Source organism: Ranitomeya imitator, chromosome 3 (assembly GCF_032444005.1).
Source record: "Ranitomeya imitator isolate aRanImi1 chromosome 3, aRanImi1.pri, whole genome shotgun sequence".
Classification (NCBI taxonomy): Eukaryota; Metazoa; Chordata; class Amphibia; order Anura; family Dendrobatidae; genus Ranitomeya; species Ranitomeya imitator.
The window spans coordinates 43343908-43359875 of record NC_091284.1 but is presented as its reverse complement, the minus strand read 5'-3'; the positions used below and the strand labels follow the sequence as shown (position 1 = coordinate 43359875).

General features: G+C 41.2%; 1 protein-coding gene across 2 annotated transcripts in view; it reads left to right on the top strand.

The window, feature by feature from the left end:
- SCAF4 (SR-related CTD associated factor 4) overlaps positions 1 to 15968 on the top strand; it is a 129659-nt gene extending 113691 nt beyond the window's left edge. For both annotated transcript variants that reach the window (XM_069760837.1, XM_069760839.1), the window contains exon 20: positions 13652 to 15968. In XM_069760837.1, coding sequence (XP_069616938.1) covers positions 13652 to 15186 — 1535 coding nt within the window. In that variant the 3' untranslated portion in view covers positions 15187 to 15968. The remainder of the gene's footprint in view (positions 1 to 13651) is intronic.

Sequence of the window (15968 nt, the reverse complement as noted above, 5' to 3'; positions counted from 1 at the left end):
CTTCTAGTAGTAGGAACTATTGAGGTATATCTTACAGGTGACTTCCAAAAATTTGATAAAATTGCCTCCGTCCTAGTCACGTGAGGACTGACTGCAGTCCGAAATAAAATCGCTCCCAAGTCTTGTCTCAGCTGACAGGAGCTGTATCTTAAGCACACTTATCGATACCGTAGAAGAAATAAATCTCAGGTGGCTGAGCTCAAAGAGCTTTTTTTTTTTTTTTTTTTACTCCTGCCTCAGTCCTCGGTGCTCTGTCAGTTGAGGAAAAGATTCATTTCGTCTCCTGTCTCAACCCTTCTCAGTCAGCTCACCAGTATGTAAGCCTACCATACAGTTCCTCTGGCAGTTGAGACGTGTTTCTGGAGCAGTGTTTCTTAAGGCTTCATTCCATCCTGAATCATAACTAGGACGGGCTACTGTTTTAATTAAGTGACAGCTACCATATTACATACTTGGAGATCTCATTCTATGAATAACCAATCACTCTGAACTTAAGGGGATCTTCTGAAATGTCTGAGTGTTCGTTATAATATATGAATTCTGGAGATTTTTTTTTAAATGTTATGCCATTTTATTATTATTATTTATTTATATAGCACCATTGATTCCATGGTGCTGTACATGAGAAGGGGTTACATACAAGTTACAAATATCACATACAGTAAACAAACTAACAATGACAGACTGATACAGAGGGGCGAGGACCCTGCCATTGCGGGCTTACATTCTACAGGATTATGGAGAAGGAGACAGTAGGTTGAGGGTTGCAGGAGCTCAGGTGTTGGTGAGGCGGTAGCTCCGGTGTTGGTGAGGCGGTAGCTCCGGTGTTCTTCCAATTAGTGTGAAGTGTTACCAGATGAATATGCCTACATGCACTGTCTGATACTGTCTAGTCAGTACTGAAAAATGTAGGCTGTGTAGGTACACGCGCCTTTGACAAGAATTAGGCTATCACCCAGTTTTGGCTTTAGGTCCCTTGGCAGAACCCCAGGCATAGTACAGGGCACAGTTATGACAACGATGCATGAGAATTGTTATATTGCGAGTGCAACTACTTACTAAAGAGGTCTTTTCAATTTCATTTATTTTTACTAGTTTGTCCTGGCCATATTAAAAATCAGCTGGTAGTCGCCCTCCCCCAGATTGGCTGCTCTGGTGATTGTGTATGATGTCACTTAGCCCAGCAGTAGATGGCATGAGTTTCTGATCGCAGTTACCTCGTCGCTGGTGCCTGTACACAATGACCGGAGCTGCAGAACCTGAGATGAGTACCAGCTGATTTTATAGTGATTACCAGTGATGAGCGAGCGTACTGGGATAAGGTGTTATCCGCCATCCTCGGGTGCTAATCGAGTGTCTTCGGCGTGCTCGAATAATATGTTCGAGTCCCCGCGGCTGCATGTCTCGCAGTTGTTAGATAGGGGCAACACATGCAGAGATTGTCTAAGAAACCGGAAATGGCCTGAATCTGTTGTACCTGTCGAACAGCCGGGAGACGTGCAGCCACGGGGACCCAAACAAATTTTTCCAGCATGCTGAAGTCACTCTTGTTGGCACCCGAGCATGGCGGATAACACCTTATCTGAGCCCGTTCGCTCATCACTAGTGATTACTAGTCCCAGGACAATTTTTTAGTAAAAAAAAAATTGAAAGGGGGGGGAAACCTCATACAGCACAATGCCTCTTCCATTCAAAAAGCTGTCAACGTCATGCAGCAGAACACAAAATTAATTTATTTAAAGGGTTTTAGTGTTTTCACAAATTGATATTTTATAGGTTGAGTTGTGTAAATGACACTAGATTTATACATATGGCTTTTTTTTTTTTATAAATATAAAAACTTAATTCCAGGTCACCCAGTTGCTCTATGCTCATCCACCTGGGGCTCAGACGCCGGCCTCACATCAAGAAAAATAGAAAAAATTGGAGTCCGGCTCAACAGGACTGGATTTTTCTTTTCTTTTTCAAAAGAAAATATAGTGCATACAAAAGAGAAATGTTCATGGTCGACATGACCCAGTTGACGCGTTTTGACTGCACTAGGCAGTCTTACTCATGACTTTTATAAGGTGCACATGAACAGAGTAGTAAACCATGGTTTAGTGTCTCCACATATAAAGACTGAGTAGCAAGTGACTCTGCCTCATTATAATTAAATGCTCAGTCGGAGATTTTTGCGGCTTTTGATGGTTTCAAGTGTGGCGTCAAACGTAAGATCAATATAGCCATAGTGGTATTGTGGCATATAGAACGTATATGTCTGAAAGGTGTAGGTGCCACTGGATACCTAAGCTACTGCAATGCCCTACACATGGGGTAAGCAACAAAGCGGATCAGAAGAACTATACTCCATTTCTAATTGGCGGGATTTGCAATTATTATTACACCTACTACACACTCGGATAGGATCTTGGAGATGGGAACACCATTTTCGGCATGGACTTATTGGACAGGAACGTAATACTGACACTTTACAAAGGTTTCGTGCCACCTCACCTGGAATATGTAGTTCAGTTCTGGGTACCAGTTCATAGAGCGGAGACCGTGGAATTTAACCCCTTCACCCCTGGGCCAGTTTCCATTTAAGGCGTTTGTTTTTTTGCTACCCTTTTTCACAGAGCCATAACTTTTTTATTTTTCTATCAGTATGGTCATGTAAGGAATTTTCTTTGCGGGACGAGTTGTACTTTTGAACACCACTATTAATTTTAACATGTACTGGAAAATGGCAAAAAAAAATTCCAGTTGTGGTTAAATTGAAAAAATAAAAGTGCAATTGATTTTTTTTTTTTTAAACCATGTTGACCAAATGCTAAAATTAATCTGCCATTATGAGTTCACCGATACCAACTATGTATATGTTCTTTTTTTAAGGGCTGAAAAAAATATAAATATATATATATTTTTTTAAAACAGACATTATCCGAGACCCATAGCGTCTCTACTTTTCTGAATCTTGGGCCTGTTTGAGAGCTTATTTTTCGTGCCCTGAGCTGACGTTTTTAGCTGTACCATTTTTGGATAGATACGATGTTTTGACCGCCTGTTATTGCAATGTTGTGACAACCAAAATAACATAATTCTGACTTTTTTTTTCTTGTTACGCACTTTATCGATCGGATTAATTTTTTTAATATTTTGATCGGGCGATTCGGAGTGCGAGAATACCAAATACATATATTTTTATATTTATTTTATTTTGAATGGGGCAAAAGGGGGTGATTTGAACTTTTCTATTTTTTTAAAATATTTTTTTAAATAACTTTTTTACTTGCTTCAGTAGTTTCCATAGAAGACTTGAAGCTACGATCTCCTTGATGACTTGTGCTACACAGAGCAGGGCTTCAGCAGTCATGTGACATGGGCACCGAATGGCGGGTTTGACGCGCTTCCAGCTCATGCATGTTAAATGCTGCTGTCAGAGATTGACAGCGGCATTTAAAATGTTATTATAATTAGTCATTTTTATAGTGTAATTTTTCCTATGGCACTTTACATGGGAAAAGGGGCAAATACAGACCAGCACAATAAACATTAGCAAAAACAAGGCACACACAAGTACAGAAGGAGAGAGGACCCCGCCCTCGAGGGCTCACAGTCTACATGTTGACCACCTCGAGTGGATGTCTATTCCACCCGCAGCTGTTAGGGGCACATGCCATCTCATCAAATCAGCTGACATGTGCCAAAAAAGATCCGGGCTCAGCGGCGGAGCCCACATCAAAGGGGGGGACACACAACATGCGCCATATATATTCGGAGCATGTCTTGAAGGGGTTAAGAAAATGTGCAAAGAGCTACAACACTGAGGGGCATGGAGTATCTTCATGAGGAGGAAAGGTTAAAAAAAATTAATTTAGTCTCAAGAAGAGATGAATAACTTGTAACATGATTAACTTGTACAAGTACATAAATGACCTTCACGAAAAACTTGGTAAAAACTGTTTTCATGTAAATGCCCCACTCCTCCCCAAAAGAAAGGGGGCGCTCTCAGTCTGTAGGGAGAAAGTGGGAAATGTCGATAGCTTCAAAACGGACTTAAATGTTAATTTAGTAGAAAATAAAATTATCAGGCAATTGATATTGAAAACTTGCTCATTTAGGGCAGTCCAGATCATCGATTAGACCAGTGTTCCCCAACTCCAGTCCTCAAGAGCCACCAACAGGTCATGTTTTCAGGATTTCCTTAGTATGGCCCAGGTGATGGAATTGTTGCCTGTCTAGATGATGGAATTCTCACCTGGGCAATGCTAAAGAAATCCTGAAAACATGACCCGTTGGTGGCTCTTGAGGACCGAATTTGGGGAACACTGGATTAGACGCTTCAATGCAAAAGGTAGGGTCAGGGTCTGACTAGTGGCGCTAATGTTCAGGTGTTGTTTCCTGCAACATTAGGAATTTAGAGTCTAAAGAAGCCCCAGTGCCTGGTTTAAACAATAGGTCATTTTCTTACAGCTTCCCTTTCATGAGAAACGTTACCTCTAAGACGTTCAGCTAAGGAGAGGTGTTAAAACAGGGGTGTAAAACTGCATTCCTCGAGGGCCGCAAACAGGTCATGTTTTCAGGATTTCCTTGCATTGCACGGGTGATAATTTAATCACCTGCACAGAATGATTCCAGCACCTTGTGTAATGCAAAGGAAATCTTGAAAACACGCATGGTCTGAGGCCCTCGAGGAATGCAGTTTGACACCCCTGTGTTAGAAGCTAATCTGTTCAGTTGATGGTTATTTAAACTTCTTTCAACATTCTATCAAGTGGTCACATTTGAGATGCCCTCTATTATGGGAAGGGTACAATTTTGAGTCCGCTGTATGGCACGAAAACAAATGTTCTTTTATCTACCGCTGGTCTCGTAGATCATGTGTAACAAATCAGAATCTATTGGTTGATTCCATTCATGGTCCATGAAGGAAGGCATGGTTCCTGCTCCGACTAGGAAGAGATGCATCATGCTGAGTTTTGCCGTGCATATTTCTAAAGGACTCAAATGACAAGTTAAAAAAGGCTTACGTACGCTTTCCAAAAATTGGTCTGTAATGTAATGCTGGACTGTAATGGTCTGGCACTGATGTTTCCCGGTCATTATGATATTGATGTCCTATTCCGAATAGAATCTTCAGAAGTGTTGTCAGTTTCCATCTACGTGTGAGGCCGGAGTCACACTACAGTGATATACGGCCGATTCTCGCTGGTTAAAAGCAAGCTCTGGCACCGGCACTCCGGAGCGGAGCGTGCGGCTCCATATATTGCTATGCGGCCGAACGCTCTGCTCTGGAGTGCCGATGCCAGAGCTTGTTTTTAACCAGCGAGACTTGGCCGTATCTCGCTGTGTGTGATCCCGGCCTAAGGATTGCACCAACCTCCCATTTTTGTGTGCCATTACCTTAACATGGAGCTGGAGAGCTTCCACCCGCTTCCTAAATACCCCCCCATACCTGTTAGAACCTTTCTGAGTGATATTCATCCCTTTTGGAGGTCTACATTCGGACATGACAGTGGTAAGAAGTGCAGGCCCGGTCTTAGCAGAGTCTCTTGAGCTATTGGTAACGTGTGAATGGTTTTAATTCCCAAAGATGTTGGATAAAAAAAAAAGTCAAAACCAAAACTTTACTGTTATGAACTAAACAAGAAAAAAGACAAATGGAAAAATAGATTGCACAACACTAGATCGACCTTTTATATCTACATATTCAACTAACCCTATGCAATGTGTAGGAGAGGACTTGACAGTCAGTCGGTTTGTGAGTTCTGGCAATTTGCAAGATTTTCCATAGCTGATGACACTAGCCTAAAACCAACTACAATTTCTGTATTACTGTGCAATACACCTAGAAAGAAGGAATATAAACCAGCTCACCCGTGATGCATAAACCAAACTTTGGGAGCACGGACCCGCTGTGTCCAAGAGTGAGAAGTCCAAAAAAAGAAGAAAATGTCCAGCTTCACCGAATCCGTAAAAAATTTTTTCTTTATTCACAAACTTTAACAGTCTGTATCCTCTATGTTTAAAGCTTGTGAATAAAGAAAACTCTTTTTTACGTATTTGGTGAAGCTGGACATTTTCTTTTATTACTGTGCAATGCCTCAAATCTCTGTCCCATATGTTGATCTCTTGAAGGTCGTATTCAGGTGAGTTGATTGTAATAGTCGCCCAAATAATAGACGGAGCGGACATCAATGGTCGCTGTGCACTGCGCAAACAACAAGTGATAATTGGATTGTTTGTCACTGATCGCCATTTTTCTGCTAACCTGGTCTGATCATCCACATCCACTCGTGATATTCTCAAGGCGATGAAAGCAAAGCACGAAAAAAATAAACGATTATTACATGTCCAAAGGACTTGTATCCACGATCAGTGCAACTATAATGTCTTTTCTTCTTTTTTGATCACACATTGTAGAGGAAAACTGCAACCGCCCCGTATTGCTGTCATTTCACTGTTATTGTGCAATCGCGCAATTTTGTAGAGAAATGGACGTTTCACCTGCAAGACCGTGACACCGATCGACATGGCCACGTGCTTTTGCAGGTGAAAGCGGTTTCCTTGAAAGATTGTGATCGCGCAAGAAAAGACTGTAGAGAACTAAGCGAATTCCACTTGGGTTCTAATTTGGTTCTTTTGTGACTTTCAAGTGTAATTTAATGACCAGTAGTAACAGGAGACACAATCTTGGTATATTTACGGATTTATTTTGTTTTTTTACTTTTCATATACAATGTGTTAAGAAACTTACATGTAACAAGATTACACGAATTAGTACGAATATGTCATTGATGTAGGCCTATGAGATCCATGCCTAAAAACAGGACTGGAGAAATTCAGTAGCTAGAGACAGAAAAGGAATAAAAATAAATCTACTTCCATGGTTCTTGTTTTTTGTTTTTCATGTTACTGGAAATTTTTATTCTTGGCAGCTCTATTGTCCCAACCAGTTCTTAAAGGGAATCTGTCAGCAGGTTTGTTTGCTATGCAATCTGACAGCAGCACGATCCAGGGATCTGTGAGTTTTTTACCATATATTTAGAGAGCAGCATGATGTATGGGCTGAAACCCTTAATCCTTTGATGTCACGTACTAGTCTGTGTTTTGCTGTTTCAATAAAATCCGTGTTTTATCAACAGGAGATTATCACTACAGGACTAGGTGTCTCATGCCTCCTGGTCCAACCCTCCACTGATTGGCTGCTTTCTGTCAATCAGTGGTGTGGGTGGGGTTATACAGAGCTAGGCATTTGAGCACCGCTAGATCGGCAGCTGAAAAAAAAAGGATTCTATCAAAACTGCTGCATCCAGTAAACTAAGTGACACATCGCAGGAATCGGGGTCTCTGCCCCTAAATCATGCTGCTCTCAGACTGCATGGCAAAAACTTGCTGATTGATACCCTATATATATATGTATATATATATATATATATATATGTCATAGGTCGTGTCCCTACACTCAATACAGGCTCTCGCGCTGAGCCTGCATGTTTTCAGTCACATGTCAGCTGATTACATCAGCTGACATGTGCCCCCCAACAGCCGCAGGTGGAATAGTGAGGCATCCTCAGCTGTTAAATGCTGTGGGCAATCTCCGACAGCGGCATTTAACATGGCCACAAGCGTGTCACTAATCCTGCTCATCAGAGCCCCTGTCACATGACCTTAAGGCGCCTGTGGGTTGGCAAGACCAGCCAGGGTCTGCAGAAGACCCCTGTGGTTATCCGGGCCGATCTGCTATGAGCGCCGCCCTATGGTAGGGCAGCACGGTGGCTCAGTGGATAGCACTGCAGCCTTGCAGCGCTGGGGTCCTGGGTTCGAATCCCACCCAGGACAACATCTGCAAAGAGTTTGTATGTTCTCTCCGTGTTTGCGTGGGTTTCCTCCGGGCACTCTGGTTTCCTCCCACATTCCAAAGACATACTGATAGGGAATCTAGATTGTGAGCCCCATTGGGGACAGTGATGATGATGTGTGCAAAACTGTAAAGCGCTGCGGAATATGTTAGCGCTATATAAAAATAAAGATTATTATGGTTGGTGCTCATAGCAGATAATCATTTTAGCTACACATGGTAGGGCTGCAACGATCGGATGATCACAGATTCTAGTCTCCCATGGAGACTATAGAAGCATGTAAAAAAAATTAAATTAAGTTCAAATCACCTCCCGTACCCCATTTAAAATAAAAAAATACACATTTGGTATTGCTGTGTTCAGAATCGCCCCATCTATCATAATATAAAAATAATCCAATCTGTAAACTACATAACACCAGAGTTAAGGGTTTGTTTTTGGTCTCCGACATTGCAATAACAGGAGATCAAAAGATTGTATCTACCCCAAAATGGTATCATTAAAAACGTCAGCTCGACGTGCGGAAAATAAGCCCTCACCGAACCCGAGATCTTGGAAAATGGCGCCATTTGCTTTTTGCCAACTTTGGATTTTTTTTTCCAATACTAAAATTAAAAAAAAACCTATACAGATTTGATATCCACAAACTTGTATTGACCTGGAGAATCATAATGGCAGGTCAGTTTTAGCATTTAGTGAACGTGGTAACAAAAAAAACAAAACAATTGTGGGATTGCACTTTGTTTACAATTACACCGCACTTGGAATTTTTTTTTCCTGTTTTCCAGTACAACTCGTCCCACAAAAAATAAGCCATCACATGGCCATATTGACCAAAAAAATAAAAAAGTTATGGCTCTGGGAAGACATGGAGCAAAAAAAAAAAAAACCAATGCGAAAACCCCAAGGTCGTGAAGGAGTTAATTTAAAGTTAGACCAGTTGTCGCAATATTGAATATATTTTAAAAGAAAATTGTAAGAAAATACTTATTTATATAAATAAAAATTATATTTTTGCAAAAAAGTGACATAAAATCAATGAAAAATATTCTAAAACTAGGTGTTTACAGCCAGCTAACGCTTGGCACGCTCATTGCTATCTAATTAACGCTGCTGGTGATTAAACTAAAGTAAATAATGACAACATTCAATAGCGCTTACGCAGGTGGTAAATTAACATGTGGTAATGTGTTAGGACGGAGCCTTGTGTGGTAATGTGTGGGGACGGAGCCTCGTGTGGTAATGTGCGGGGACGGAGCCTCGTGTGGTAACGTGTGAGGACGGAGCCTCGTGTGGTAATGTGAGGGGGGCGAGATTATGTGTGGTGATGTGGTGGGCGGGTGGGATTGTGTGTGGTAATGTGTGGGGACGGAGCCTCGTGTGGTAATGTGCGGGGACGGAGCCTCGTGTGGTAATGTGTGGGGGGCGAGATTATGTGTGGTGATGTGGTGGGCGGGTGGGATTGTGTGTGGTAATGTGGTGGGGGGCGGGATTGTATGTGGTGGGGGCGGAGATACTATGCAGGGGGTGGGATTAGCGAGTAATCACGATGCCTCATATATATAGATATTGAAATGCTTTATTCTGACCAGTTACCCTATAAAGCTGACACTTTTTTTTTCTATAAAAGTTGCCTGCAGTATTAATAATCATCTTTATTTTACATAGCGCTAACATATTTACAAACATTATCATCGCTGTCCCCGATGAAGCTCACAATCTAAATTCCCTATCAGTATGTCTTTGGAGTGTGGGAGAACCCAGAGGAAACCCCCGCAAACCCGGGGAAAACAAACTCCTGGCAGATGTTGTCCTTGGTGGGATTTGAACCCAGGACTCCAGCGCTGTAGTGCTACCCACTGAGCCACAGTGCTGCCCTATTATTATTAATTTATTATTATTACATTTCCCCAGGGGACTTTGAAACCACTATTCTTTTGTATCAGTGGAGACACCAAGGTTAACGGAGATTATGGGATGACCCAAACAAGAGCTGGGAGTTATTGATTTAATTTTTTTTGCCAATTGCACCACAGTAGATTCAATTACTTATTTGTAGACAAAAAATGTCACATTTATAACGAGTATGTGTATAAGGGCGCAGTCAGACGGACATAGAAATCGGACCGCAGTGCACAGAGAGGCCGGTAGGTCTCCGGACCCGAGCTTGGCAGCTACATAGAAATACATGAAGCTGTCACGTCCGGGTCAGGGGAGCCACCGGCCAGCCCATGTCCTATGGCTTCGCGGTACATGTATAGGGTCACCTAATGCCGGCTCCGATCACTTATGTGTGAGGCTGATCGCTTGCAGCAGGGCCAGAAATTGTGGATGTGTGGAGCCGGCGGAACATTCACATTTGTTGTTTCCCCTTGTATAACATTAGGACTTCCAAGCAGATGATCCAGCGTTAATTTCCTGTGACTGTGTGAAATGAAAACTGTTGGGTAATCACGCTGTGTCACATGGATCAGACAACCCTGGGCAGATGAATAAACTATTTGTTCCCAGTACAAATACTGGCCCTTAACAGATTCAAGAATTAATTATGCTACATCTATTTGTAGAAACCTTGGATTTACATCTAACGTACACACTAAAGGGGACAGGAACAGAAGGAAACATTCCATCGACTTTTAACACCTTTATGAATGGGCAATTTTTCATTTCAATCAGTTTTTGTTTGTTTTTTGACACCCCTACCCTTCTTCCAACATCCATAACTTTTTTTTTTTGCCCCTCTTCTTACTCCAAGAGCCATAACTTTTTTTTTACCCCCTTTTTCTAAGAGCCATAACATTTTTTTTTTTTTTACCCAACCTTCTTCCAAGAGGCATAACTTTCTTTTAATTCCCCCACCACCCTTTCTTCCAAGAGGCATAAGATTTATTTTTTTACCCCTCTTCGTCCAAGAGCCCTTACTTTTTTCTTTTTTTTTTACATTAATATAGCCAAAAAATTAGGAAAAAAAAGAAAGTATAATCAAAAAGTACTTATTGGTATCACCATGACTAACAATTCGAGCTATAAAATGATCACATTATTTACCATCCACAGTAACGGCAACCTTATTAAAAAAATACTTTTGTGCTCTTACGTCACCCAAAAATGGAATAAAAAATTGGTCAGGGAGTGCTATGTACCCCATAGTGATACCAATGAAATACTAATGCATTCTTTAAAAAAAAAAAAAAAAAACCTTACCGCTCCCACAATGACTACACGAACACAAATATTGTACTTTTTTTTTGTGCAAAAGTAGTAACATTGAAAAACCCCATACATTTGAAATTGCCTGAATTGTGCTAACCTGTAGAATAAAGTTCTGTAACTTGTAACAAAAGTTGGGATAAATGACAATGGTCTGTTTACTCATAATTTATGAGGATATCACTGTAATGGCCTCCGTCGGAAAACTGCAACTTACTTTATTTTTAATTCAAGTCTAGTAATGGATTAAATCCCTTAAAGATGCTGGGACTGAACCCAGCAGAATCTTGAGATTTCAGGCTTGTTAGTTGCTCCAGAAAACGAATATGTGCTCACTGTTCATGATAAAGTTCATGGAGTTATACTGTGGAGCGGATTGTTCAGAAGTGAAAATCTATTCATACACAAATTAATAAGAAGAGCTTCCATTTTTATAGCGTAACTTTAGAACATTTTTTTTTATTTACCGTAGTTTGATTTTATTGCTTCCATAGAAAGCCTGTCAGATGAATCGTACTGCGTAAATCATGAGCAGATTCAAACGCACAGGACCCCTGCATTGCGGACACCTTTGATTTAATCGGAAAGGGAGGAAACCATTTAAAAAAAACGATAGGAAGACTCTTTCTTGGTAGACTTTCTGATACTCCTCAATCCCTTTTTATATGGAACACAAATCTGTTCAGCCAAATGTGCGTTTACACAATTGCTGGTGTTTAATATCCTGTTTACACAGGCTGAACGTTCTGCAAAAAAAATGCGTTTCTGCAAAAAAAGACCTCATAAAAGATCATTTCACCCAAGGAATTAGTGTTTCGCTCATTCGTCAGGTGTTCGGGAGTCTGTTTCGATTGCACGTTTATGAAACAAATGATCCTAGGGGCACTCGTTCACAAAAGTATAGCAGTGTAAATAGATTTTAAGGGAAGATGCCCTCCTCAACCAATGAGATGTGTTTCGAGATCATCTTTGAAATGGGGTTACTAGTTCTCTTTACACATTTATGGACTTTATTACTATCATTTCAGGGGTTATTTGGATTGTAGGTGTATAAATATGATAGCAAAGCCTTATAATAGCCAGAAAGATGTAAGTTACTCGTTCGCTTGTCCAGTATCTATTCTCATTAGCCCAAGAACACATGAAATCGAAGCCGCTTATTTAGTGCATGGACAAAGGATTGGGCATATCTAACGTAGACAATTCTGCATTTTCTTATCAGCGGGACTTTCTGATGGCCTCCGTATATATATTAGATTTTTGGCCAATGCGCCAACTTAATTCTAAGCCTTTAGTTTAAACAAGGCTTCCCTGAGGAAGCCATGTAATGCGAAACGTTCTTCGGGTTATGTGATCGGTTGAATGGTCTACAACATGGATGAGACAGCCTTACTGTTTTTGGCTATTTATCATGTAAATTGTAGTTATATTCCTGATTTTATACATCTTACTTTTTTTTATTTTGTGAGCACACAATTGACAGCCCTTTTGGTTCCCTTCTGATTTTATGTAATTTGATCAGTTTTTGTGTTTTGTTTTTTACTATAATTATATGCGTCACTTTATGGAGAACATCTACTAAACAGATGCTCCTTTTTCTCCTGTATCAATTAATCGGTTTTGTCTTCTTGTGTAATGCCAATTTAAGTATTTTTTGATCCTTGGCCAATAATTTGATAGTAATACGAGGGTCACTATGTGAAGGGGTTTTTTTGTCACGGTCGAGCTCCTTCACTTATCATGTGCAATTGTTAGAGACCCAATCTTCATCTATATAATTTATAGAAATGTAACGTTGTAATTACAGCAGAAGTTTATAATTTTACGCCAGAGCTGCATTCACTCCTAACTATTCCCATAATGCAGTAAAAGCGTCCTCCCCTTAATGAAGTCACTTGACTATTCCTAATGGAAACCCTACACTTTTACTACCAAGATCTGCCGATATTGAGCCAGTATGGAATAATGGGAGGATTTCAGCTCTGATGCTTGTCCAATTGTGCTTTCTACTTAAATAAAAGTGGTAAATCGGAATCCGTAGCAGACCAATAATATAATGTATGTGCAAAGTAACCCAATTTGTCATGTAGCTAAGACAGGAAAGTCTCCATTATACAATTTTGTGGTTGGGTTGGTGGCGGTGATACCAACCTAGGCAATGTGACAGTCTGACCAACCAGACTTCTTCTAATGTTACAAAGATATCTTGACAATGTGCCATACTTAAGTTAAGATGGTCTTACTTGTAAACGTTGAACAATATGGCGCAGCATCACGTTCTGGTATTTGCAGAGTCTCATAATTGAGTTATTGATTGAATTATTGGGTTAAGATAAAGTTCAGATGACATTTTTTATAACATTTTTTGAGCATTTGTCTGGGATTTGCAGTGGGTTTTGTCAGCTTTCTATTGTTCATTTATCTTACTCTTTTGCTTATCAGCCAATATTTATCTATAGTTCTATCTGCCAAGGAATGCATTATACTATTGTCAAAATATGTACTTTGCTAGAAAACACCTTTTTGTATGAATCTTCATTTTGCATTGTCATTTATGCATAGACTTTTCTAATAATGGTCATTTTTTTTTATTTCAGGTGCTTCGCAGGGTGGACCTCCACAGGGACCCCAGACAGGTACTACACCAGGCATAAATCAGGGTCCTCCTGGCCCACCCCAAGGGCCTCCTGGACCACATCAAGGGCCTCCTGGATCGCATCAAGGGCCTCCTGGACCAGGACCACATCAAGGGCCTCCTGGACCACATCAAGGGCCTCCTGGACCACATCAAGGGCCTCCTGGACCACATCAAGGGCCTCCTGGATCACATCAAGGGCCTCCTGGATCACATCAAGGGCCTCCTGGATCACTTCAAGGGCCTCCTGGATCACATCAAGGGCCTCCTGGCCCACCTCAAGGGCCTCCAAACCCATCCCAAGATTCACCGCAGGGACCTCCACAAAGTACTTCAGGTTCATCACAAGGATCATCCCAAGGTCCCCCTATTCAGTCTCAGGCTCCTCAAAGTGGTCCACCCCAGGGGCCTTCGACAGGAACTTCACCAGGACCTGTATTACACAGTCCATCTACAGGTCTTCTGGGAGCTAGACCAGGGCTTATACCACTACAAAGGCCACCTGGAGTACCAACGCATCACATGCAAAGATTTCCTGGAATGCCACATAGACCAATGATGCCTCACATGGCTCAAAGAGGTCCTCCTCATGGGCAAGGTGGTTTTGGAATGCCACCACATGGGATGAGAGGTCCTTTTCCACCTCCAGGACACTTTGGAAGGCAGGGAGGACGTGGGGGGCCAGATGAAGGCAGGCCATTTAGAAATGATAGGCGTGGATTTAATCCTGACAGACATGGTTTTAATCCTGAAAGAGGTGAGAGGCATGGATTTAATCCTGATAGAAATGAAAGAATTAGGTATCAGCCGGAGGCTGAGGATGGATTTGATCCTGAGATGGAGGAGGGCCCTGAGTTTAATCCAGAGATGGAGGAGGATCAAGCTTTCAATCCTGAAATGGAAGAAGAGCCAGACTTTCAGCCAGACTTTCAGTCAGACTTTCAGCCAGACTTTCAGCCAGACAGACCAGGATTTAACCCCGATAGGCAGGGTTTCCACCCCGACAGGCCAGGTTTTCATCCCGAACGACAAGGCTTTAATCCAGAGAGACAAGGTTTCCATCCAGATAGAAATGACCGTCCAGGTTTTCATCCTGACAGAGAGAGAGAGAGGTTTGGTAGAAGGCCTTTTGGGAACCGTAATGAGGATGAACGAGAACATTTTGGTAACCGATTTGATGATCGGGATCATGAGCGACCAGGACGTGGTAGAAGAAACTGGGGCAGAGGTAGTCCTGACCGTGATAGACATAGGGAAAGTGAGGAGAGACCTAGGTGGTCAGCAGGCCGTGAACGGGGTGAACCCAGAAGAGTATTACTTGATTTCCCTGACGGTCGAAAGCAAAGTATAAGTGAAAACCATGAGCCTGTAAAGGTTAAACTTGAAAATCCAGAGAAAAAGAAAGATGAGCCTAAAGAGCAGAAACCTACTGAGGAGAAGCCCTCTGCTACTCCGCCATCCTCTGATCCAGCAAAAAAGGAATCTGGATCGACATAAGCTGCATGCTAGGACTTAACTAGGGGTGGGGATTACATTTTGTTGTGTAGAGCTTCAGTTGTACAATATGCTGTAAAATATTCGCTTCCGCTGTATCCTATCCTGTAATAGTTTCTCAAGAACTATAAACTAATTGGCTTTCCTTCTACTTAAATGGTTACGAAAAACTCCAACATATGTTATTCAAAAAAAAATCAAGCCTCCTAAGTTTTGCTGAAACTTTTTAAATATTATCTTTAAAAAGTTTACAGATTTTTTTTTTGTTTTATTGGGAGAAGCACCTATTAGCCCTTGAAAACATTAGGGTGTGTTTTTAATAAACTATATTTTCGTAACAAATTTTGTGTGATTCTTAGATTTGGATAGAGAGAAAGAGCTAGCGTTATCCTATAGGACAAAAAGACCACCTTTGCCAACTCTGTAACTGAAGTCTGGTCTTGCTTTCAACCTATCAATTCAAAGATTTTTGTTTGTTTTTTCCTCTTTGGCTACTTGAGGGTCCCACATTTAGTTTTGAAATAAAAGAATTCAAGCCAAAGACACTGGTTTGACCCTGATAGGAAGGGTTTAATTAGAAAATGACAACGCTTTAATCCAGAAAGACCATTTTTCTATCCAGATAGAAATGTTCATCCGGAAATTTCTTCCTGATGCAGAAGAGAGAAGTTTGGTAGGAGGTCACTTGGGAACCGTAAGGAGGATGAATGAGAACATTTTGGTAGCATCTTTAAGCCCTTGAAAACTTTGCAGATTTGTTTTTAATAAACTATTTTCATGCCAAA